At 43.5% G+C, this 26,561-nt stretch overlaps 1 protein-coding gene across 2 annotated transcripts in view; it reads right to left on the reverse strand.

Annotated features, from left to right (window-relative positions):
* Positions 1-26,561, reverse strand: part of PRORP (protein only RNase P catalytic subunit) — a 193,907-nt gene that overhangs the window by 106,632 nt on the left and 60,714 nt on the right. For both annotated transcript variants that reach the window (XR_003943280.1, XM_030213737.1), the window contains exon 5: positions 18,967-19,074. Coding sequence is in view for 1 of the 2 variants with exons in the window: in XM_030213737.1 (XP_030069597.1) it covers positions 18,967-19,074 (108 nt within the window). In the remaining variant the exon portion in view is untranslated. The remainder of the gene's footprint in view (positions 1-18,966; positions 19,075-26,561) is intronic.

Consider the following 26,561-nt stretch of genomic DNA (forward strand, 5'->3'; position numbering starts at 1 on the left):
CTCCATCCTCTTAGGTCTGCCCCTCTCTCAAGTGACAAAAGAGAGGAAGAAAGGACTATAGAATCCAATCGCATGTGCACCTGATGCACATGAGAGAAAAAAGTGTAATTGCAATCATCAGGGTGAAGCATCCTCCAAATGTTAAGAAGGCTCAATTTGTTCATAAGAAAATTAATGCCCTTTGCTTCAAAGCCCCGTGAGCACACTTTAGGGGGGTGACAGTCAATAAGAGGGTCAGCTGTTATATTAAAATCCCCACATACCACTAGCTGCTATTCTTGCAGTGTAGCCAACACGCCCATCTGGATCTGAAATAGTTTTATGGCACAGAGTATCTACTTTTTTATGGAAGAAGATTGCAACCCCTCACTGTCTGCCATTATAAGACGCAAACACCAGTTCTCCAACCTAATCTCTTTTAATTTTGCATGTTCCAAATTAGTAAGCTGGGTTTCCTACATGAGAAGAATGCCTGTCCTTAGCACAACTTAAACTTTTTGTGTGCTTCACAGGTGAATTAATTCCATTCAAAGGGGCAATGCGCAGGTCACCCATCCCACCACCAGTCTGAAAAAATTACTACCATAAGCATCCATTTAAACCAAAATACTGGAGACAGCGTCCCAGCTAAACCATCCCAGCAATTTGTAAGTAGTATATACATCATATTGAAACCCTTCATCCCCAAACAACCAAGCAGAAACATGGAGCATCCCTCTACCACCATACTCCCCCTCTTAAACCTAAGAATCATTAACTCCCCACCCCTCTCACAGCCATCCCATTCACTCAAAAGACACCCGATCCTCATGAACATACTCACCATCCATATATAATAACAATGCATCCCCACTCACCACCACAAAAACATCCTTCACCCACAGCACACAAGAATCCTACCCACCCCTTAATTACTCCTGCCCACCCCCTCATTTCCCATATCCCCGTTGAACAATACAGTAAACCAGAAAAGTGTGATGCAACCCCCACTGAAACAAAAGAAAAAGAACCCCTTGCTTTAAAGCAACCATAATAATAAACACAACATTTGTAGAACATTAGAATTTGGTACTACTTGAGGCTCAGAGTGGCAGATCCAAGGTGCTAAGCCCCAGTACAAAGCTTGCCAGCTGGAGCCCCTTGCAGGCCAAGATAGCTCCAGACAAAACACACTTCAGGCTCCTGGTGACTTCAAATCAGAGGCCCCCCCCCCCCCCCGTTGTAGCACAGAAAAGAGCCAAACTTTATGCCCTAGAAGTTCCAAGCAACCTCAAAATATGGAATCAATCAGTTTCGGACCATTCTTCCTCTAAATGCCATCTCCTGAGGCAACAAAGTCTAGGAGGGTGACAGCTGTTCCAGAAATGAGCAGCAGTTTAGAACCTTTATAAACCAAACTGTGTTGCATTTGTAGAGTTCGACAATCACAGAAGAAAACAAACCTTCGCACTGGTCAAACCAAAGAACAATGTCACAGCGAAGGAGACAAGAAAGATGATGTCAAGAAAACTTCTACTGGACTCAAGAAAGTTCACAGCAAAGGTTTATTAATAAATCCTGGACTCGACACGAGTCGTGTTTTGGCCACTCAGGCCTGCCTCAGGAGTCCCTAAAACAGTACATAACATATACATGGTAAAGTAATTAAACCATACGTGACTAAAAAATGTAAAAAAAAAAAAAGTATGACAAAAATAAGACACAAATTTATACGTATATAAAGTAAAAGTGTTACAAAAAGGCCCGTTTCTCACACCTTGAAACGGGCGCTAGCAAGGTTATCCTCAGAGTTCCAGCTTGACCCCCTCCTCCCCTCTCTCCTCCAAGTTCCAGGTCTCCCTCCCTCTCTCTCCTCCGAGTTCCAGGCCCCCCTCCCTCCCCTTCCGAGTTCCTGGCCCCCCTCCCTCCCCCCCTCTCCTCCGAGTTCCAGGCCCCCCTCCCTCCCCTCCCTCTCCTTCCGAGTTCCTGGTCCCTCTCCCTCCCCCCCTCTCCTCCGAGTTCCAGGCCCCCCTCCCTCTCCTTCCGAGTTCCTGGCCCCCCTCTCCTCCGCGTTCCAGCCCTCCCTCCCTCTCCTCCGAGTTCCAGGCCCCCTCCCTCTGAGTTCCAGCCTGGCCCCCTCCCTCCCCCTCATCCGAGTTCCAGGCCCCCTCTCCTCCAAGTGCTAGCCCGACCTGCGCTGGCCATCCTCTTCTCCCAGTCCTCTGCTTGCCCGGCGCCTTCCTGCATGCCGCCCAGAATTTAAAAGTTCTTACCTTGAGGTCTGGCGGCAGCAGTGAAAGGCGCGCAGGCTCGGCGCTTCAGCCTGCCTTCCCTTCTCTCTCAATTAGTGGTTATGGATGTTATGAACTCAGGCATCCAGACGTAGAACGTTGGAGGTGCAAATTATTATATAGGATATCAATATGTGCAAGGTTGTGAAATCTATTCAATTTGCGTGTTTTTTTTTTAACAAATTAAAATCATTGAATTAAAAATTTCAAACGAAAAATATCATATTAAAAATGTATTTAGGAATGACATTGTATGTAGTAAAGCCAGTTATTATGCCATAATTGTTATTGTTTAGGAATGGTAATAGTGCATACTCTATATCTGTACTCTATATCACAATGTATCAAACCTGAGATGTTATGTAAACCTAAATAGGATATTTGAAAGGGTATTTAAAAAGGTGTATTGTTAATACTAATAGGATATTTAGAAGAATATTTAAAATGGCATTATGTAAAAGATTAACTATAAATGGTTTATTGAAAATGTATCATAAGAAACTAACTGTAAAAAACTAACTGTAGAGGAATTCTATTAAAGAATTTAGTATAGAGAAGGTACCTGTATATTATTGCTGTAATGATTCCTTGCAGAAGAAACGGACTTCTCAAAGTATACAGCTGGCAAACCAAAGAATATAAAGAAGGTGTAAAGCTAACAAACCAAACAAAAAAAAAAACAGATACAAGATAAAAAAAAATAAATGAATATAAAAAAAATCTCTCTGTCTGTCTTGAACCTCTATTACAAAATATAAATATATATATATATATATATATATATATATATATAAGCATGTCCAAAAATATATATATAGAACCAGAGAAGCAGGACAAGACCGGTATCGATGTGCATTTTTAAATAGCTAGAAACCAAAGGAATAACAGTGTGAATTCTAAAGCTTCCAATGCTAGAAACTAAAAGGCATAAGCTGAAATAAACTTCCTAAACGGAGCACAAGCATCTGTAATCCATTGTAACAAAGATAGCGGGGAGAACCCATACGAAAATAATTAATTAACGGTGGCAGCAACGAAAGGTAGTGACAACAGATGGCAGGGAAAACCCTTACAACTGTTAAGGGCAACAGAGAGGATATAACTACAAGGAAATTCTCAGAGATTAATGGAGAAATCAACAAAAATAGCGTTTTCTAAACCAATACTGTTAATTTATATATAAAAAAAGGGGGGGGGGGGCGTTTGCAAAGCAAATACTATTAAGGGATAGGCAACGAAACTATGACCACTTTTCTAGGGATAGGCGACAAAACTGTAAACACTGTTGCAATGAATGATGGAAAAACTACCCACAAGGAGGTGACAAAATCCTGTCTTAAGGAACATGATGTAATAAAATCAAAATACTTTCACGCTCTCCTGTATGCTTATGATGCGCACGTTGTTACACCACCCCCAATTCACCACCCTCTCCGATAGCTGCCTGCACTGCATTTCCAGTGCGCCCAGTCTTTCCTCTATCATGACTACTTGGTCCTCCTGGGCAGAGATGCGTCCCTTCAGCTTGCTTAATGCGGGCTGCCTGTCCAGCTACACAGTCCTTTAACTCCTCCATTGCAGTGTGACGTTTGGCCAACTTATAATCCAGAAGTTGCGATAAGAGGCGCATGGAGACCTGGACAGTGTCCTCAGAGACATGTGCTGCCGGAGCTTCTTGTTGTTGAGCTGCCACCTTGCGCGCATTACTCGCTCCCTGCTGAGATGAGCTGATCAAATAGGCATACCAGGCGCTATGGGCACACTGTGTTGCCGCTCTCAAACTAAAATGGGTCCAAATTGAACAAGGTAAGTCTTGAAAAGGAAAAGGGGTCAATACTATCATAGGGGTTTGCAAATAAGGGGAATTTTGAAGCCGAGGGAGCGGAACTGAGCTTACAGGCGTCCACTCAAGCAACTGCCATCACGTGACCCCTGAACTCTCTTTGAGAGGCCTCAGGGATCCTTATGTGGGCATTGAATCTCTGTTTTGTGTTTTGCAACTTTCAGAGGGTCATAAGAACACAGACCTTCTGATAACGGTTTCAAACTTTGAATATGCATTATTTGGGGGGGGGGGGGAGTTTCTTTTAAAAAAAATGTTTCTGATGACTATTGATTGTGTTGCTACTTGTGGTCTATATTATACTTGTCATCAATAAAAATGATCTAAATATTTAAAACATTTTCAATAAAGATTCAAGTAAACCCCCTCTGTTTACCAAGCCGAATGAGCTGTGTCGGCATTAGTACATGGCAGCCGCTAGCACGGCTTAGTAAACAGGGGGCAAGTAAATAAATAAATAAACAAAAGCCCATCTTTTTGAAACTGCTTTTAACCCCTTACTCACCTGCTCAATACCCATATTGTTTTAATCATTCCCATAATAAATTAAACTTCCCAATCCCTTGTGTGTCCTGTTTCTCCCTCTTCAATAGATTGTAAGCTTTGCCAACCAAGGACTGTACAGTGCACAATGTAAGTCTAGCAACGCTATAGAAATGACAGCAGTACACAGTACTGTTGCCATAGTGACTGTTTTCACACTATTACACAATGAGTCAGCCAGGCTACTCCACTGAATGCAGCTGCTAACAGTGCACAACCTGTGCACAAGATTGCCTCAACTGACGCCTCAACTGACGCCTGGAGACACGGCTCAGCCTGCAGTTTAGTTTCATATTTCTACATCACAGAAAAACCCTTGGACTTGTTTTTCTCCTTAAACAGTTGCACCTCCCTCAGACTAAACAGGAATACTCCTCCTGTATTGTTCATGAATGTAAAACCTTCTTTTGTAGCCAATTTTTCTCTATTTCTTTGGCTTTCCTGCTCAAAAACAAAACAAAAAACCCATTCCTATGAACATTACTTCACAGACACTGAGGGTTTAGAGTATGATGAGGAACAGGCTATTCTGATCCCAGATTTATCTTATTGTACCTATGGACTTCTAGGTCTGATTTTCATAGGAAACTGAACGAGACGATCAGAACAAGTCTATACAACAGATCAAAACCAGGCTTAGATAGCTGGTTCTTAATAAAAGTGTGTTTTTGCCACCTTTAAGGTAGTACACAGAAACAAAACAAAGCAAAACAAAAAAGGACAAAAGATGATACCCTTTTTTTTTATTGGACTAACAATACATTTTCTCACTAACTTTCAAAGGCAGAACCTGAAGAAATCCTTATGTATAATTCCTTCCAACTTCCATTGGGCTGGAAAGAATGAAAAACTGCCAGTACCAGGTACCTTTAAAATTAGGTTTTCCAGGACAAGAGGGTATTATTGTGTGTGCTAATTTGATTTTGATAGCTCTCATGCTAATCCTATATAATAATTCTCACCTCCAACAGGATGTGCTTGGGACCGTGCCTGCCGGAAGTGGTCTGCTAGGCAGGCACGCACTGACATCAGTGACAGACAATTTGGCAAAGCAAAACAATCTGAGTGCTGGCCATTAGGACACAGGGTTGATAGGACAGTTTTAAAAGACTGAAGGAACCGAAAGTGTTAAATGGGGGGGGGGGGGGGGGGAGTTCTGAACGACTGAAAGACATGAACATTTGGGAAAGGAAAACAATCTCAATGCTGGCCATTAGCACACAGGGTACATAGGAGAGTTTTAAAAGACTTAAGGAACCAAAAGTGTTCGGGGGGGGGGGGGGGGGGGGGGGGGGGAGTTCTGAATGAACAAAAGAAAGAAATGAAAATTTACGAGAGGAACACAATCTGAATGCCGGGCATTTGTACACAGGGTAGATAGGACACTTTTTTTTAAAAATGAAGGACGTGAAAGTATTACATCTTGGGGGAGGGGTGAGGAGGAAAGCGGTGGGGTATCCGGACACTGGGCGTTAGGGCCACAGGGTATATAGACTTTTGAAAGCCTTAAGGAACCCAAAGTGTGGGAAGGAGGAGGAAAAGGAGGGGAGGGGAGGGAACGGGGTGAAGGGCATTAGGAACAGGGGAGGGGGCCCTGTCACACACTCTCATTCTCACACACACACTGTCACACAGACAGTCTCACTCTGTCACACACCCGCACATTCACTCTGGCTCTCTCAAACATACACACTCCCAGGAAAACCTTGCCAGCGCCCGTTTCATTCGTTCCAGAAACGGGCCTTTTTTACTAGTAATATATATTTGGGAGGCAATGAAAGCTGAATTTCAAAAGCTAATCAGCACAGACACACCACCTACGCACGACAGCTTAACTTGTATCTAAAAGACTGTCCTCAGTATAATACATTCTTAGCTTTTCTTCCTTTCCAGAAAGCCATATCAATTAAGATACCTAAGGTTAAGATATTTCAAGTTATTGATACTGCCTGATTTTAGGAAAGAAAGTGAGTGTTTTCAGGGGTAGGTAAACCCAATTGCAGCTTCAGGATTTCCACAATGAATATGCATGAGATCTATCTGCATGCACTAGCTCCATTGTACCATGCACACCTACTGTGGAAATCCTGAAAACATAATTGGGTTACAGCCCTGAGGTCCTAGTTTGCCCCTGCATGATTGCTGATTAAAATGATTCAAACGCCCTCCCCTCAGTGCTGGCATCTCATTGAACACTACTGGTGCTATACCTATACCATCTTTCTCTATGCATGCTGTGATGGTATTTATCAATAGTAATAATGGTAGAAGTCCTTTCTTTCCCTAATTGTGGTTGTTTTCTTCTATTTCGCTTCTAATGAAGTTCCTATTAGAGGATCCAGTGCAATGGATCATCCATTAATGGGTCAAAGCAAAGGAAAGGAAGAAAATTCTGGCCTAGTGCTCTATTTCAGGATCCCTGTTTTCTCCTCTGTTCATCTGTCCTCAGTCTGTTTGTCAATTTGATTTACATTGCACACTGTTCTGTCTGTTGTGAAAAGGGTCCACTGCTTCCCAGCAAGGTGGAGCCGTCCACCAGCCATTTTTCCATATCTCACCACAATTGCAGACAGTGGCTAGGTCAAACGATTTTTATAGTTCAATAGTTTTTATTAAAGAAGTTGCGATTTAACATTGTAATTGAGTCTTATGTACAATCCTCTTTATCATATTTCTTGTTAACTTTAACCAATTCTAACACCAACAACAATGCACTTTTATTATTATTATTCTCCCCTCTTTTCTTCCCCTCCCTCCCGTCCTCCCTTCCCAATCTACCCCCCCCCCCACCTAACCCCTCCCCCCTCCCTCTCCCTCTTCTCTTTCTAATATATTTAACACCTTTCAGTCATCTGGTTATTGATTATACATTTGTAACGTATTCAGTATTAAACTGCGGGCTCTACCCCCCATCGATTGAATATAAGGTTCCCAAATTGCCAAAAACTCCTTTTTCTTTTTGGGGGTATCTCTCGCATCTCTGGCCTCCCACGCAGCGAGCCTCTGCAGCCCGCTACGCCAGTGCCAATACGAGGGAGCTTCTTCCATTATCCAATATTGCATTATACACATTTTCCCAATGATACTGACTTTATACATAAATTGGCGTTCTGCTTTTCTCAAGTTTGTCCTGCTTCCTTTATACCCCAGTATACACCTCTGGGGCGTTAGCATAACTGACTTATGTAAAATATATGTACAATATTGTTTTATTCTCATCCAGAATCTCTGTATAGAAACACAGTCCCATAGCATATGTAAAAGCGACGGATCCGTGTCTCCACATTTATAGCATTTACTCTCTGTTATACGTCCCGCATAATATGCTTGTTTAGGTGTGTAATACCCCCGCATGATTATACGATACTGAGTTTCCCTATGTCTGGCATAATATAGGTTATCTTTAATCTCTGTCATGTGTGTTAAGATGTCAGCTTCTGTAACTGTCTGTCCTAGATCATGCGTCCATTTTAGGGCCACTCCTGTGAGTGACTGAGGTACTTTCAGCTGCATTATGGCTATATGCATCCCCGATACCATAACTCTTTCTATCCCTGGGGGTAGAAAAAAGTGCTCCAACAGAGGGTACAGCTCTCTAGTACACCCCTCTCTCATCAATCTAGCCATATACATTTTCATCTGCAGATATGAGTACCAATCTACGTTGTCCTCCCCAACTATCCGTCCCAATTCACCTTGTGTCAATATCCGCCCTGTATTGTGTAATACATCCGCCACTACCACCACCCCTTCTGTTGCCCATCTGTAGTGTCTAATCGATTGAATCCCCGATTGGAAGTCAGCATTCCCCATTATTGGTATCATGTCAGTACATCTAGGATTCTTCCCCAAAAGGCGAATTACATAGTCCCATGTCTTTCTCATTGGGGCTAATAAAAGATGTTGCCTCCACTCTGTAGGGATCTTATGTGCAGGAGCATGTAATAAGTAATAGGGGTGATATGGTTTAAATAAGCTTCTTTCCATCTCCCATGGGGTATATTCCTCCGTTCCTATTATCCAATCTGCCATATGCCTTAATAAACATGCCCAATTATAGTCTCGTAAATTAGGTAGCCCCAATCCTCCTTTCTGCAATTTCCCACTCAGATTTTCAAATTTAATTTTTGGTTTCTTGCCCCCCCAGCAGAAGTAGGATAACATTCTCTTTAATTGTTTAACATCTTTCTGTTGTAGGTATAATGGTAGCTGTCGTAGTACATACAGCCATCGGGGAAATAGTACCATGCTATAAAGGCTAATTCTACCATGCAATGTCAACGGCAATGTATGCCAATGAGCCAATGTCTGCTTCGTCTGCCTCAGAAGATTATCTATATTTGTCCTATAGAGTTTACCTGGATCCGCTGTCAGAATTATTCCTAGATACTTAAATTCACCTGTGACCCATCGTAAGGGAAACTCCCCCCTCCACCCCGCCAGCATTGTATCTTGTGTTGGCATACTTTCTGATTTCTGCATATTTAATTTAAAGCCCGAAAATGAGCCATATTCTTTGAATCGTTCTAGTAATACCGGTAATGCCACCTGTGGTTTAGTAAGGTGGACCAAGAGGTCGTCAGCGAATGCCGAGATTTTAAATTCATGAGTTCCCATTCTCACCCCTGTGATCTCCTGGTCTTCCAGTATTGTCCGTATCAGCGGATCCAGGGTTAACGCGAACAACAAGGGGGATAAGGGGCATCCTTGTCGTGTGCCTCTACCAATCTCAAATGTTTCAGTATAGTCCCCATTGACATAAAGCCTGGCTAAGGGATTTTTATATAAAGCGGCTATAACGTTTACAAATGGCCCTGCAAACCCATATGCTTTCATTGTCCGAAACATAAATCCCCAGTCTACTCTATCGAACGCCTTTTCGGCGTCGAAGCTTATGAGTAAAGAATCTTCTTTCTTTCTTCTCACCCATTCTAATGAGGCTAATATCTGTCTAATATTTTTGACTATCTGTCTCCCTTTAATGAAGCCTCCTTGTGGTAAGGCTATGATGTCTGGTAATATCCTTGCTAGTCTATTAGCATAAATACCCGCCAACAGCTTGGTTTCATAATTAATCAAGGAAATTGGCCTATAGGACTCTGGCCTGTTCAGGTCCTTTCCTGGTTTAGGAAATACCACAATGTCTGCCACTCGGAGTGTCTCTGGTAGACTTTCCTGATCTACTGCCCGCTGGAAGGCCATCATTATTGGGTTTCCAATCTCTGCCTCTAACAGTTTATAGAATTCAGCTCGATACCCATCAGGTCCCGGAGCTTTTTGTAAAGGGCTACTTTTGATGGCCCTGGTTATTTCATCTAAGTCTATGGGTTTATTAATTATTTCCCTCTGAGTTTCTGTTATCTGTGGTATTACTATATTATCTAGATATAGCTCTGGCTCTAACTGATCTTCTGTATTCGCCTGATAGAGCTGGGTATAGTATTTAAGGAATATTTGTCTAATTTTACTCTCTGAATGTGTTACCGTTCCTGAGGGGAGCTGTAAAGTAATCACCTTTTGTGGGCCAGTCTTTTTCCTGATCAGCCCTGCTAGCATTTTGCCTTGCTTATTACCAAATTTATAAAGTTGATATCTATAGTATGTTGCTGATTTAATAGCTCTTTGATGGATTAAAGTATTTAAATTTATCTGTGTGGCTAGTAATTGCTCTCTTATTGTGGCTTGGGCTGTGTCTCCATATTGCTGTCGCAATTTAACTAATTGTTTCCCTAGCCTGAGTATTTCCTGTTCTCGTCTTTTTTTCTTTCGGCTGCAATAAGCTATTATTTCTCCTCGGAGTACAGCTTTCGCTGCCTCCCAGTATAATATAGGTTCTGATATATGCTTCTCGTTATGAATTTTATATTCCATCCATTTCTCTCTTATATATCTCAAAAATTCCTCATCATAATAAAGCTCAATTGGAAATATCCATTTCCGTCTCTTATATTGCGTGCCTTGGCTATTGATGTTAATATAGATTGGCGCATGATCAGATATTACAGTAGCATCTATGCCTGCCCCTTGCACATCTGGGAGAGCCCCCTCATTAATTAAAAGATAATCAATCCGGGATTGAGTATGATGCGCTCTTGAATAGTGTGTATAGTCTCTAAGATCTGGATTTAATATTCTCCACACATCTATAACTTCCAGTGCATCACACATCCAAGCAATGCCTTTCATATGATCCCCTTTTCCTCTCCCTTTGGTATAAGTCTTATCTATGGTTTCATCCGCCACAATGTTAAAGTCCCCCCCTATTACCGTCTGCACCTGCGGATCTTGTAATTTTATTGTTTGGATACGCTTAATTAAATTTTGAAAAAACTTTTTGCTGTACACATTCGGGGCATACACATTCACCAACAGCATTGGCCTTCCATCTATCTTTACCTTAGCTATGATAAATCGGCCCTCTGGGTCCACATACACATACTTCTGGGTTACCTGGAGTGTTTTATGAATCAATATTGCTACTCCTGCTTTTTTCCCCACTGCTGGGGCCTCTAATATCGTTCCCACCCACCATGATTTTAGTTTTGCATGTTCCTGTGTTGTTAAATGTGTTTCTTGTAACATGGCTATCATTGCTCCCTTTTTGCGTAATTCCCCCATTATTTTTTTCCTCTTAATGGGCGAGCCTATACCTCCAACATTCCATGAGTATATTTTCATATCTTTCATGTTATTCCTCCATATTTTGCTTCTAATAGCTGGCTAAGGTCCTGCCAATTTCCGGGCTGCTGTCCCAGCTGCAGCAGTCCCTCATAATTACCACATGTCTTACATTGTGACTGAAAGTGTCTATAACCAAATGATTCCATCCCCTTTCCCCTTTGAGAAGAATTTAGCTGTATCTTTTCCTTTTTGAATATTTTGCATCCCCTCCCCCTATCTCCTTTCCCCCCTTCCCTCCCTCCGTCCCTTAACATTAACCAAACTTTCCCCCCCCGCTTAGCTGGTCACAACTAACCAATGCTTACCCCCCTCCCCGCTCTAGTCTTAGTCTAATATCTCTTTCCCCCTCCTCCAAAAAGGATAAGATATTATTAACATCATTCGCTCCCTTTCTTATGTGTATGTTAATTACTTCCCTACTGCCTCCCCTATAAAGATTCCACCTATAGCATGTATCTTTGTACATTATCTTCTCCCCTCTTTTTTAACTTCATTTCAAGTCCAACTACAACATCTACCAAGTCCTGTTCTATGTATGCTTTAAGTTCTTACAAACTCTCCTGCCCTCGTCGTCTTCATTTTTCCCCCAAACTTCCTCATATCTTCGTTAATTCCGTACTTCCTGCTATCGACCGTTTCAAATTCACACAGGTCAGGTAGATCCAGTCTCTGCCGGCTCTAGTTCCGCTGCCCTCTCCAATTCGGCTACAAAGGCTCCCGCTTCTTTCTCCGATGTAAATATTTTTATATTTCCATTATGTGTCAGTTTCAAAGTGGCGGGATATTGCAATGAGAAGTGAATCTTCCTCTCAAATAGTTTTGAACACACTGATGAAAATGCCCGCCTTTTTGCTGATATTCCAGCCGAATAATCTTGGAAGCATAGGATCTTCTTGCCTTCATAAGTTAGAGTCGCTGCCGAGCGTGCTGTCTGTAGTATACACTGTTTATGCACGAAATTTAATATCTTGCAGATTACCACTCGCGATGTATTTTTCCCCATCTGGCGAGTTCCCAGACGATGAGCTCGCTCTATTCTCAATGGGCCTATTGACTCTGGAAAATCCACCTGTGTGTTTAACCATTGTTCCAGGGTTTTTTCCATCTGACGGGCCCCCAGCACCTCTGGCAGACCCACCAGGCGAATATTGTTCCGTCTGGAACGATTCTCTAAATCTTCGATTTTGTTTTCCATGTCTGCCACCCGTTTCTTCATGTTTTCCTGGTCTTTCTCCACTTCTGTTACGCGATCCTCAACCGCGCTGGTCCGTGTCTGGAATGCTATACATTCTTTAGTCAGTTCTCCGATTTTAGCGTTCAGCTGTTCCAGCTTACCGTCCAACTTTTGATCGATCGGGGCCAGACGCCGCTCAAGCAGATCCTCCATCACTACTGTTAGTTCTGACGTTATCTCCGCTATCCAAGCGGAGGAGACCGATGTTCCCGCCTCAGGAGGAGACGCCGCCATTTTGTATTCGGTCGTCTTTCCCCTCTGTTTGTCCCGCGCCGCTAATCTCGCTGTCATTTTCAGTTTTAACCAGCAGTACTGCCGACAGGAACGCTCCCCAAATGCTGTGCTACAATTTTATATTTTTTGGAGGGATCGATTCTTTTGCTGATTCGCGAGCGGGTAGGTTGGCGACGGAGAGAGATTCACCCGCGACCGCTCTCCATCACAGCATCACGTGACCTCTCAGGTCAAACGATTTTTATTATCAAGCCAATAACAGCTGTCACAAACTTCAGTACATAAGTTATCCCCAAACAAACAGGTTCCAACCACATAGGTTTCCAGTAAAGCAGGTAAATAAATCAGGCTTCCAATAAAGCAGGGGAATAAAGCAGGCTTCCAAGTAAGCAGGGGAATAAAGCAGGCTTCCAAGTAAGCAGGGGAATAAAGCAGGCTTCCAAATACGTCAGGCTTTCAATAAAGCAGGTAAATGAAGCAGGCTTCCAAATACATCAGGCTTTCAATAAAGCAGGTTTCAAAATGCATCAGGCTTTCAATAAAGCAGGCTTCACTCACCTCCAACACCCTTCCAAACCCTCAGAAGCTGGCCATCCCTGCCTTGGAACTCTCCCACTCCATAGAGGCTTCTCCCCCCTCCTGGGATTCCCCCCGCCCTCTGATCTACCCCTCCTTCCATATAATCCATCCAATCATCTTCTTCCCTCTCCATGGGCCCCTCTCTATTCCAGCTGGGCCGCATGGTATATTGATTGCGTATCCAGGGTAACTGAGCTTCTTCCCTCCGCCTCCCTCTAGTGGGGGACAAAATTATAGGCTCTGCCTGGCTATCCCCCTAGCTCCCTCTGCTGGAGCTGGGAATCCATTCCCTTGTTTCCTGATTACTCTCTGCCTCCCTCCTTGCAATGGCTTCTGGTACTTGTATTTCAGGGTCTAAATGCTTCATCCCAGCCACCCTGGCAGTAGCCTTGTCACACTGTACAGAACATGCACCCTGTACAGCTACATCAATTTTTAACAGTAGTTGTAATATGTATAGTCAATAACCCTCCATTGCCTCAGGTACAAAGTTATATTTAAGCCCTTTGGGAACATGGATCTTACAGTACTTGAATGTAACTCACCTGAGCTATGATTGAAAAAGGTGTGAGCTAAATCTAAATACATAAAGAAATCAGTAGTGTGGGATGTGGGAATATACAGGAGCCTGTTGTCTGGGCAAGTGTACGCACAAGTGGGTTTGTACATGGCTGTGTGTGTGTAAAGTGCTGTGGGATACGCATGCCTTTGTATTTGTGAAGTGCAGTGGGGATATAGGGATACGTAAGAGCCTGTGGCTGTCCTTGGATACACACCTGCAGCTAATTTTGCACTACTAATTTTGATCTGTTGAGCCCTGCCAACTAGAAATTATTTAACAGCATAGTTTTGTGCTACTTTTTCTCTCTACCATGCACAGACGTTGCTCCCTGGCTTCCTATGCCCTGAAGCAGCAGCAGCAGCAGCAGCACGCCACTCCCCAAAGTTCCTGCAATACCATGTGAATCAGCATTACTAGGCAGAAAATGCCGTCATAATACTGATAGCAGCATGGATCATCCTTCCTGAGATCTCCTCCCAAATTCCACAGAAACTTTGTATCCAGACAACTGAAGAACAATCCGCTGTTGTTGTAACAACCAGTAATGACTCACAGAGGGAACACCAAAGTAAACTGGCTTCTTTAAGAGCAATGTATGCATGCATGCTGGGTGACACACACTCTGCAAAATGTGTTCTTCTAGTTAGGGTGGGACCAAAAGTCCAGGCTACGCTCTCCAATCTAAGATCACAACCTCATGTGTTGCACTCAGGGGCATCCACTTTCAGCTCAGGCTCACCAGCAGTGGCGCCCCGTGTCACTGGTGAGGATCCCTAAGGCCCATCAGCCATGGATATTTTCAGCTCGCCAGACCCCCGGCCATCACAATACTATGGCACTTAGCTGCAGCACTCCCCGCTGCCAACGCTGACCTGTGCATGCTCTATTCTCGTGTGAGAACTGAGCATGTGCAGAGCACCACTGGTGACTGGGAGTGCTGCCAATGACTGCCGCAGTATGCTGACAGATTAGAGGTTCTGCGGGCTGAGGATGTCTTCAGATGGCGGGGCTTTGGGATCTCTGCCAGCTAAGGCATTCAATTTTTAAGTCTGGTGTGTGTGTAAGGGAGGGGAGGAAATGCATTGTGCCCACCCATTCCACTTGTTGGCCCACCCAAACCTTTTGGCTACACTACTGGTTACGCTTGCTGCAGCTAAGTGTTATAATATCAGTCATGAAGGCAGTGTTTGGACTGGCCCATTGATGGTCCTGTTCTACTCACAAACCTCTAATGTAGAGTTTTCACTTTGATTCCTACGCTCCCAAACATTGGATAAAGGACCAGTACAGAATATGGTATGAATCATGAAGGCAGTGTTACTGGAGTCTGTAATTTATACCATATTCTGCACTGGTCTTTATCCAATGTTTAGGAGCAGTAGGAATCCAAGTCAAAACTCTACATTAGAGGTTTGTGAGTAGAACAGGACCATCAACGGACAGTCTAAACACAGGATCCTTTTTCTACAAGTAGCAGGGTTGCCACGTTTTTAGTGAAAGACTGATTTCACCCTACTTCATCTATAAACTTGTTCCAGTTTCTCCAATAGAGAAAACAGTACAAGTTCATAGATGCAATGGAGTTAAAAATCAGGTTCGGCATCTATCTCATGTGACATGGAGCTTGTTAGCAAGTCTGAGGAGCAACTGTTAATAAGCATTCTACTCATGAGAGAAATCCGCAAAAAAATTAAGATTCAGAATTCTGTGAATAATATTTTAAAATTCTGCATACTATATTTATCCAAGTAATACAATATAGCTATTGCTTTTGAGTAGTAATTAATGTAAGCTTTAAAGACAAAAGAAGATCGCAAATTAAGTTTCTGGTGTAGATTTCCTAAGAAAAGAGTAATAGGACACTGTTACTAAGACTTCTGGTTTTCAGCAATTTTACTTTAGCAAGCCAAAATCCAAGGACTGCTCTGAGCTTCAGGCTTCTAACCGCTGCCAATACTTGTAGCAACACAGTAGTGATCATATTTGTTCCTAAATATATCAGCAGTTGAAAGAAGCCTGACCAGCCAACAGCTCCTACTGGGCTCCACAGATCATCATAAGAAAATCCCTGAAATCCAGAAGCCCTAACCATTAAAGCAGAAGATTACTCTGCCTCTCCACTTACTCCTCTCCCCAGCTCATTCCTGCAATACTCCACATATCCCTCCCCCAACACACTTCCCCCTCATCCCTTAAGTCATTCTCCTTCAAAACTCTTTCCTTCTCCCTCAGCTCATCCCCTCTTCAGAAGGGACATAGTTATGGAGGGGCCTTGTGGATCTGGGCCCCCCACTTTGGGTTCAAGCCCCTCCAAAATTGCATCACTGGTTTAATGGTTGTCAGGGATTACCAAGCCCCCTCACCCCCTGCCCCCAGCTGAAGAGGTCCAATGCCCAAGTCCCTGCCTGTGCTGCCTGAGCAGTGCTTAAGTTGGCAACTGAATTGAAAATGTGTGGGTGTGCCAGCATCAGTGGCTGAAACATGCAGCTGACTTCCGAGATGCTCAGGGAGCATGGGTGGGGACTTGGGCATCCCTGCCAGCAAAGGTAAGATTTAAATGTGGGGGTGGGGATGTGGAGCTGAGAGGAAATATGTGACTTCCTCCCAAAAAAGACTTCTGGCTTAAGCATTCTCTCTCCTAACTCATCCTAACACTTTCTCCTGCCTCAAACATTTCTTTACCCCCTTTCTCCTCCAACAAGACACTTCCCCCAACTTGTATCTCCCCCCCCCCCAACAATCTTTCCTGCAACTCATTCCCATAGACCCTCTTCCCTGCCTCGCCATCTGTTTCCCTCCTTCCCCTGCTTCCCTGTCCCCTCTCAGTAGTCTTTTTTTCTGCACTGTGCACCAGGGGCATAGCCAGACTTCGTCGGGAGGGGGGTCCACATTTTAGCCCCCCCCCCGACATTGCCCCCCCTGCTGCTGACCCCCCCGCCGCCGACCCTCTCGACCCCCCCTCCCACCGCCAACCCACCGTCGCCTGCCTTTGCTGGCGGGGGACCCCAACCCCTGCCAGCTGAGGTCCACTTCTTCTCACAAAAGGCTTCCTTCTGTTTCTGACGTCCTGCATGTACAACGTGCAGGACGTCAGACACACAGAACAAAACCTTGCAGATCAGCTGACGTCAGAAGGAAGCCTTTTGCGAGAAGAAGAGGACCTTGGCTGGCGGGGGTTGGGGTCCCCCACCAGCAAAGGTAGGCGACGGTGGGTTGGCGGGGTCAGGCGGGTCGTCGGCAGGGGGGTCTGGGGCCAAATCTACGGGGGCCCAGGCCCCACGTAGCTACGCCACTGCTGTGCACCTCTCACAGTGTAGGCTGCGCAGTGCACAAAATTCCTCAGTGTTCTTAAATTCTCACAAGGGAAGCACAGGACTTCAGGCGCCCCATGGAATGCACTGTGAAAGAGGAAAATGCAAGAAGATGGCAAGGCCCCTCTTCCTCCAGATACCATTGCATTTAGAGAATGTGGTAAAGGCGGTTAGCTTAGAGGAGTTAAAAAAAAAAAGGTTTGGCCGGCTTCCTAAAGGAAAAGTCTATAGACCATTATTAAATGGACTAGGGGAAAATTAACTATTTCTGGGATAAGCAGTATAAAATGTTTTGTACTTTTTTGGGATCTTGTCAGGTATTTGTGACCTAGATTGGCCACTGTTGGAAACAGGATGCTGGGCTTGATGGACCTTTGGTCTTTTCCAGTATGGCAATACTTATGTAAACTAGCTCCACCTCCTTCTGCTGGTTTGCAGGTAACCTCTACAACCTGGAGGAATTTTGGTGAAAATTCTACATAGTGTAGAATTTCCCAAGGAGTAATATTTTTATTTATTTTATTTGTTACATTTGTATCCCACATTTCCCCACCTATTTGTAGGCTCAATGTGGCTTACATAGTACCGGAGAGGCCTTTGCAGGCTCCAGTGTGAACAAATGCAGGGTGATGTTGTGGTAAGATCAAGTTCATGTGGCACAGCCACATTAGGGAATTGGAGAACGAAAGAATTGTGTTATGTCCATTGCGTGCTTTAGTTTGGTTGTGTTGCAGAGATTAGGCATTTAAGTTGGATCGGTAGGGTACGCCCTTTTAAACAGGTTGGTTTTTAGTGATTTCTGGAAGTTTAGGTGGTCGTACGTCATTTTCAAGGGTTTTGGTAATGCGTTCCACAGTTGTGTACTTATGTAGGAAAAACTAGATGCGTAAGTTGTTTTGTATTTAAGTCCTTTGCAGCTTGGGTAGTGCAGATTTAGATAAGAGGATTCGGATGTATTTCTAATTGGTAAGTTGATCAAGTCTTTCAGGCAACTCGGGGCTTCTCTGTAAATGATTTCATCACCAGAGTCACATATAGCTCCTAAGGATCCTTATTATGGCTTTTTATGCTACAAATATGGATGTCGCAACTGTCTGAGATGCTGCAGAGGAGTGTGAAGGGACAGCTCTTAGGATTACCTGCTTGCTTCTCTGAAATTCTTATATTTGTGTTCCAAAGGTTTGGGAGAAATGATCATTTAATCAACTTTATTCCCACCCTGCTTTCTACTTTGCTTATGTTGATTCTTAAGAGGTCTCATATTCTTTGCAGCTTTACTCTTAAGTTGCCACTTCAATTAATTGTTTTTATAACCCATCTTCTTTCTACTGAGAACTTCACTGTTTTTCCCAAAGTCTCTTATTTTCTTTGTGTGTTTTCTCTCAATTGAAAGATGCAAGAGGTAGATATTGTCTCTAAGGAGCCTATGTACAGCACTGCATGCATCTAGTTGTGATACATAAATGACAATAAAGATAATAATAAAGCGTCCACTAGCTTCCTGCAAACTTCTCATCCACAAAATACGATAAAAATAACACCAGGATTGTATTTTACTTCATAGTAAAGAAGAATGCCTTCAGTCCTGTGTTGGAATAACCTCCTGCTATCCAGCAAGCTGCTAATGGGAAAGCACCAAAGCTGAGAGAAAGCCACAGAGCGATAATAAAATCACAGAAAAGTAAATACCTGCATCAGTCTTTACTTACAATCTGTGAGCGGCATCCTCTTTTAAAAATACCGGCAATATTAAGCCCGTCAATCACAATATCAAAGGGTGGGTGGCTTGCCACAAACGTCTGAAATTCTTGAAGCTCCTAGAAAAAACAAAATATAGAATTTAGCAGGAGAGTAGTATTTACATTACTGTTTACTACCTGTGCAATGTCTAAAGCAGGGAAATAACAGCCAGGGAATAGGCCTTTCCAGGTCAGGTCGGCAAAGGACACAGCAGCTTTTGAATTGTCTTTCTTCAGTCATACTCTCCTACCCACCACCACTCAATCTTCAGGAAAAGTCCCTTTACAAACTGGTTAACCCCAAGGGGTGTGTCCTGAGCCTGGCTCCTGGTCCCCAGTCCTCGTGGATCTTGCATCATTCAAGGACAGCACCCTTGTAATAATTAAAGGGCACGCTTAGTAGAGACTCTGGAATTGTATACTAATCAACAGGAGGAAGGTCATTCCTGGGAAGGACCCAGAGCTTAAAACACTAAGTGGCTTTGTAATATTGTTTGTTAAAACAATGCACAAAATATTTAGTAAAATCCCAGTGGCCACAAAAATATTTAGTAAATCCCATTACATTTCTACCTTCATTCAATAATCATTTTCTCATGTTTCATTCTTTCCTCAGTGTCCAGTGGAGCTAGACCAACCCCTTCCCTCTGCCCATATTTTATGTCTAACTGAACTACAAAGATATGAAACCACCTAAGTACTGACCACAGGCAAAAGCAAGATAGTGATGGCTGCTACACTCTGACTGCTAAGAGCCTGGAGCATGTATGCTAGCCAGGGCCACCGAGGGGGGTGGGCAGGGGGGCAAAATTCCCCGGACCCAGGCCACCAAGGAGGGCCCGGCGCAAGAGTCTCTCACCCTCTCATGCTCCCAGGCCACTGGCGCCGCAGTCCCGTCTCCACCTGCCTACCCTCAGCTCCCTTCTGTCTGTCGTCCGACCCCCTGCATTAAAAAAAAAAATCTGTAAAGCAGCAGTGCAGCGCCTTCTGTGCGAAAGCGGCAGATTGCCTGGGGCAGCCTTCCCTGTGTCCCACCCTCCTCTGTTGTAATTTCCTATTTCTGCAAGGGCGGAACACAGTGAGGGAAGGCCCGCCCTTGTCTTGTGTCTGTGTTCCGTTTTAGTGGCTGCTTGGCAGCTTTCAGTCCTCTCACCTGTCTGTGTTTCTGTCTTAGTTGCTGCCTGGCAGCTTTTAGTCCTGACTCTGTTGTGTGTTTCCTGTTGGTATCCAGTTCCTGCCCTGTAAGTCCTGCCGGCCCCCTGCAACCAGGGGCTCAACTCTTAGGGAACGGCAGTCAAGCGCAGGTGAAGTCCAGCTGTTCCTGCTCTGCCTGTCCCAGCTTGTTTGCCTCTGCTGCAACTCCAGTCCGGGGTTCCACTCCTGTTCTGCCTTGTCTCTGGTTTGGGGGTGGTTTTGCCTGCCACTGCCGCTCCTCAGCAATGGTCCAAGGGCTCACAAACCCTGTGCTTCCGTGAGAAGCCTGACACAAAATTACCATTTCCCTCATTATAACTGATCTTGCTACCAATAACTGCTTATTAGCTGACTGAAGAGCATGAGCAGGTTGATACTTCTTCACCAAATTCTTGAAACAAATACTAAGGGTTTTCCCACTAATACCCTGAAACACTAACATCAAAATGTTAAACTTAATTTGTCTTGCAATGCAGTATTGTGGGGGATATTGAGTTACTAGATTTTAGTTACTGTAATTACTTTCTTCCAGTAATCAATAGTAGTTAACTACTTATTCACTATCCCAATAACTGTAATTAATTACTTTTGAAGAGTAACAAGCACGATATGACATGACAGAGGATGTGGTTGGAATACGTTGGTCACACATCCTTGAAATAAGCATCAAGAAATTAATTTATGCAATATTAACACAGGGGTTGTGTATAAGAAAGATATTTTACCTCTTCACACACCATAAGGCTTTTACCATAAATATTCTTGGATGTGGTATTGGTAAAGAAAAAGCAATTAGTTACTCTAAGCAGGTAGCTGTAATCAGTATTCAATTACTTTCCTAAATGACTAATATAGTTACTGTAACTAATTACTTTAAGCTGAGAAGTAACTAGTAACTGTAGTTAATTACTTTTGAAGAGCAACTAGCACAACACTGGCAATAGGTAGCCAATGTAGAAACCTAAATATGTACTGTACATCTCCCCATAGAGTATTCAGTGTTTATTGAGGATCCACAGACATATAAATCACCATTTATACCACACTAGCTGACACATGATTCTTCCACACAGCAATGACTCCACCAAGTAGACTTTAATTCCTTTGCTTTATTATTTCCTTACCTAGGGGCCCTTTTACTAAAGCTTAGCATGCGCTGCCATGTGGTCCATAGGTATTATAATAGGACGTGCAGCATTTAGCACACGTTGAGTTTTAGAAAAAGGGGGAAAGGGAATGGGAATTATATACCGCCTTTCTGTGGTTTTCCCAACTACATTCAAAGCAGTTTACATATTATATACAGGTACTTATTTTGTACCTGGGACAATGGAGTGACTTGCCCAGAGTGAGCTGCAGTGGGAATTGAACCCAGTTCCCCAGGATCAGAGTCTGCTGCACTAACCACTAGGCTACTCCTAATGATTTTGTTTGAATAATGCATTGAGGGGCTGGTGTAAGGCACTAGTCCATCTATCCACCAACGTTGCCTTGTTAATATCATAACATCTGTTCGATGGTGTAACATGCCTTACTCAGAAAGGTTTAGTCCTCTGTACTAATCACCCTAAAGGTGGTTCAGATTTAGAACTGAAATGTTGGCTTTTTTTTGATGGACTGAACACATCTGGGCTGCTTCTAGCATGCCTGATGGCATGTTTTCTGAACACAGTTTGACAAAGATTCTGCAACGTATAGCCCAGAGCAATTTTAAAATTCTGCATTTCTTTCTTGAAGGGTCACTGTCCTGTAAGTTCTGGAACAGATATATTCTCCAGAAAATATGTGTGCATGCAAACAAAACCATGTGCAAAGAGTAGTGTTTCCCAAGTCCAGTCCTGGAATACCCCTTAAATGAATGATAAACCTGACTTTCATTTTGCTATGCCATCACTTATTGCAAAGTAAGTCAGAACAGTTCACAAAGTAAATTATACAATAAAACACAAATTAATTTAGGAACTTCGTTAAATGATAGGAAAGAACACACAAATCTTCCATACCAGAGATAACAGCATAAACAATCAACTCACATCCACAAAGAATATGCATGAACTTGATTTATATACATTACCTCTATTATATGCAAATCTCTTTCATGCATATTCATTGTGGATATCCTGAAAACCTGACTGGAAAGGGGTACTCCAGGACCGGACTTGGGAAACACTGGCATAGAGCACTGTGCAACTTGTGCCTGGAACAGTTACATTCAAGAACCAGGCAAACACTTCATGACAAATTTCCCAGAATGTTTACATGGGGTTTTCCTCCCTGTGGATTACTTTCCTTCCTCTAAGTTGCCAGACCTGAAATCCTTGAACAAAACAGAAACTATTTCACAACTGTGCAACCAAGCTGACTTGCAGTGTTTTCCCCTAAACAAATCTCTAAGTGGTTGGTAAGGCATAGAGATGAAGTAGTAAGTGGGATATATTGGGGTCTCCAACGGTTTGAGTGTTGGTTGTGTCTGAACAAGTCAAAGTTCAATCACAGTAAAACAGTTATTGCGGTTGCACATACCAAAGGTTTTGGTGAGTGGCCCTGAGTTTAAGTTGGCTGGTCAGACCTTTTCTCCTGTAATTAAGGTATGGGGGGGGGGGGGGGGACTTTAGATGCCTCCCTTATCTTAGATAAGTACATTGATTTGGTATGGAAGAAACATCAGTATCATCAGTGGAACAGGTGCTATTTATGTCTCCATGTTGAATAGACAGAGCTGGTTTTGCTCATGTTATGTATGGATCACTTCACATTGGGACTATTGTAATTCATTGTATATAGGATCACCTAGATATAAGCTGAGTACTAGGTATAAACTGAGGAACTTCAGGGGGGAGAGAGAAAAAAAATGACGATTGTAACCGCGCTGATCTATTGGTATGGTTCCGCAAATGGAGTTATAATCTATGACTTTTATTATGTTAACTTCACCAATATTTGAAAGTTGAATAAAAATCTTTAAATTAAAAAAAAAAACGGAGGAACTTCACTGGCAACCCAACTGAACGGAGGATAGAATTTACAATTTTAATGTGAAGAGGCTGGCTCCGGAAGAACTAACTCAGGGGTGGGCAACCTTTATAACACAGAGGGCTGCACGAATGTCCATACTATCCCTAGCATGTTGCATACCAGAAGTGGATTGACAGTGATCTGGGCCAATGGACAATAAGGGTCATTGGAGCCTAACCACTTATCAAAAGTAATTAACGTAGATGGAAGCTAGGGGAGAGCTGACCCCCTACTGCTGTAGGCCCTTAAGCACTACTATAGCGCTACTAGATGTACAGAACTGCGTACATCTAGTAGTGCTACAGAAATGATAAGTAGTAAGCACTGCCCCTACTGTTCCAATGGCCAGTCTGTCCCTGCCACACACAGAAAATTAACAAATGTGCCATATAATTCACTGCCAACAAAACTCAATGTGATGACTGAATGAACATAAATTATTACCAGAATGGTGTGTTATCGTATACTTCTTTCCAAACAGTTGCTAACACTGTCAAACAAGTCTTGTCCCATTGTTGTATCCTTCAACGGTTCCACTGACAACAAAATTCTGGTTCATGACGTTTTTGCAGGCCATTTTCTGTGTACTTCCCATGGTCTCATGAGCCACATAAAATTCAATGGCGGGCTGAAAGATGTCCACCCGATTTAGCTGGCCATGTTAGGCAATACATAGCAGGGCACCTGTTGCATTCATCTGATCAGGGCTCTTGGAGATTCCCTAGGCTATTACTACTACTACTACTATTTAGCATTTCTATAGCGCTACAGGCATACGCAGCGCTGTACAAACATAGAAGAAAGACAGTCCCTGCTCAAAGAGCTTACAATCTAATAGACAAAAAAATAAATAAAGTAAGCAAATCAAATCAATTAATGTGAACGGGAAGGAAGAGAGGAGGGTAGGTGGAGGCGAGTGGTTACGAGTCAAAAGCAATGTTAAAGAGGTGGGTTTTCAGTCTAGATTTAAAGTTGGCCAAGGATGGGGCAAGACGTAGGGGCTCAGGAAGTTTATTCCAGGCGTAGGGTGCAGCGAGACAGAAGGCGCGAAGTCTGAAGTTGGCAGTAGTGGAGAAGGGAACAGATAAGAAGGATTTATCCATGGAGCGGAGTGCACGGGAAGGGGTGTAGGGAAGGACGAGTGTGGAGAGATACTGGGGAGCAGCAGAGTGAATACATTTATAGGTTAGTAGAAGAAGTTTGAACAGGATGCGAAAACGGATAGGGAGCCAGTGAAGGGTCTTGAGGAGAGGGGTAGTATGAGTAAAGCGACCCTGGCGGAAGATGAGACGGGCAGCAGAGTTTTGAACCGACTGGAGAGGGGAGAGGTGACTAAGTGGGAGGCCAGCAAGAAGCAGATTGCAGTAGTCTAAACGAGAGGTGACAAGGGTGTGGATGAGGGTTTTGGTAGAGTGCTCGGAAAGAAAGGGGCGGATTTTACGGATGTTGTAAAGAAAGAAACGACAGGTCTTGGCAGTCTGCTGGATATGAGCAGAGAAGGAGAGAGAAGAGTCAAAGATGACCCCAAGGTTTCGAGCTGAGGAGACAGGGAGAATGTAACCAAAAATATGCCTTCTCACATTTGGGTTCAATTTGATGCAACAACTTGCCTGGGCAACTACAAAATCGTAAAGATTTGATGTGTTTTTGTAGAAAATAAGTGTGGTCATTTACAGCAGAATATGGAAAAAGCTAGTGAGTGCTGTGGACAGTGAGGGTGGCTAGAGGGGTCCAGTTCTTATGTGTATGTTGGTTATAGTTTATGTTTTGGGATTTTATGAGTTAACAATAAATAAGATGCATAAATAAATAAATCAGTGTGTCTGCCACTCCAATCTAGGTCTCCGCAAACAGACACTAATGCATTTGCGTAAGCTGACTGAAGCATTTGTCTTTTCTTTGTGCTTGCAGCATTAAGCAAGCACCACACAGAGACAGATACACATCAGTCAGCAGTGATCAGTGTCTTTAATCTTTCACTATTGTACCTCAAGACCCTTTCAGCCCAAGGGTAAGGTTTATTTCACTGCAGGAAGCAGAATTAGAGCCTCCTTTAATTTTGCTTTAGGAAAGCTGGGGAATTCTTTTGTTTTTGTTTGGATTTTCATGTCTTGGGAACACACCACATTCCAAAGTCATCTGTTGTATTTTAAGACGCCAAAAGACAAAGAAAGCAAAACCACATTTCTGTGCGGAGTCTCGATGGAAGACATTCCTGGCCACCCTCCCCCGCCTGCAGGTACACCACACATTCACTTATCTGTCATTAATCTTAACCAAAGGACACTGTGAATCACAGGTGAACTTACAAATTCAACCCTTCTATCAGGCAGCTCCACCTGTGCTGATTCCAACTCACTGCAAGGGAATGATGGGGAAATCCCAGGCTCTGAGTGCTAGAGAAAGGTCACCTCAGTTTAATGGCAGGACAGATCAACATGGGAGCTCCCTCTAACAACTGCCTCTTAGTTTATAAAAGGATAAACATAGCAAATCAGAAGGCACACCCCCATTGCTCTGCGTAAACCCATGTGACCTACTGTTAAATACACAGTCTAATTGTAGCAGCCATATCTAAATCACACTTTGTATCTTATTGTAAGACTCTAGTCCTTGTCCATGCTTTCACTTCTTTCCAGTTTTGCTATTAAAGGTCTCTACACAGGAGTGCTGCCCTGTGAGCAGGAATCCTGCGGGCAAGGTTTATTCTTGGGCTCATGAGGCAAGGAGAAGACAGTGGCATGCTTAGTACACTCTGACAGGAAGGAGGCTGGAAATAAGATACCACAGCTCTTGAAACACTCACTGCATCCTCACCAGCTCCCCCCCCCCCCCCCCCCCCCAAAAAAAAAAGACCCTTCAGTCAAATCCCTTGCAAGCTATCCAATCCTTATTCCCCCATCAACAGAGGACGGAGGACTCCGACAGAACAGTATGGATAGTGAGCCACACTGCAGGGCAGAAGAACCAGTGTTAGATCATGCAGGGGCCCAGGGCAGAAACTGGGGAGGCTGTGCTTCCTTCTGTCTGAGGTAGGCCTGGAGCCTCCTGTGAAATGCGGCCCAGTAAAACAGCCCTGGTTGCTGCTCCCTAATACCAGTCCAGTTACAGGGGACAATAAGGCCGAAACCCTGGCCTTGCATTTCTTGCTTAGAGAGTGACAAGAACACAGGGTGTAAATATATGGTCTTTGGACAACTGTCTTCTGCTCAAGCTATAAGATGTCTGGAGAGTGGGACAATAACCAGGGCTGGATTAATCTGCATTTTGGTAGGGTTACCATATGGCTCCAGAAAAAGGAGGACGGATTGAGCCAGCCGGGTTTTACTTCCATTGCTTTCAATGGAAGTAATTGA

Source organism: Microcaecilia unicolor, chromosome 9 (genome assembly GCF_901765095.1).
Source record: "Microcaecilia unicolor chromosome 9, aMicUni1.1, whole genome shotgun sequence".
Taxonomy (NCBI): domain Eukaryota; kingdom Metazoa; phylum Chordata; class Amphibia; order Gymnophiona; family Siphonopidae; genus Microcaecilia; species Microcaecilia unicolor.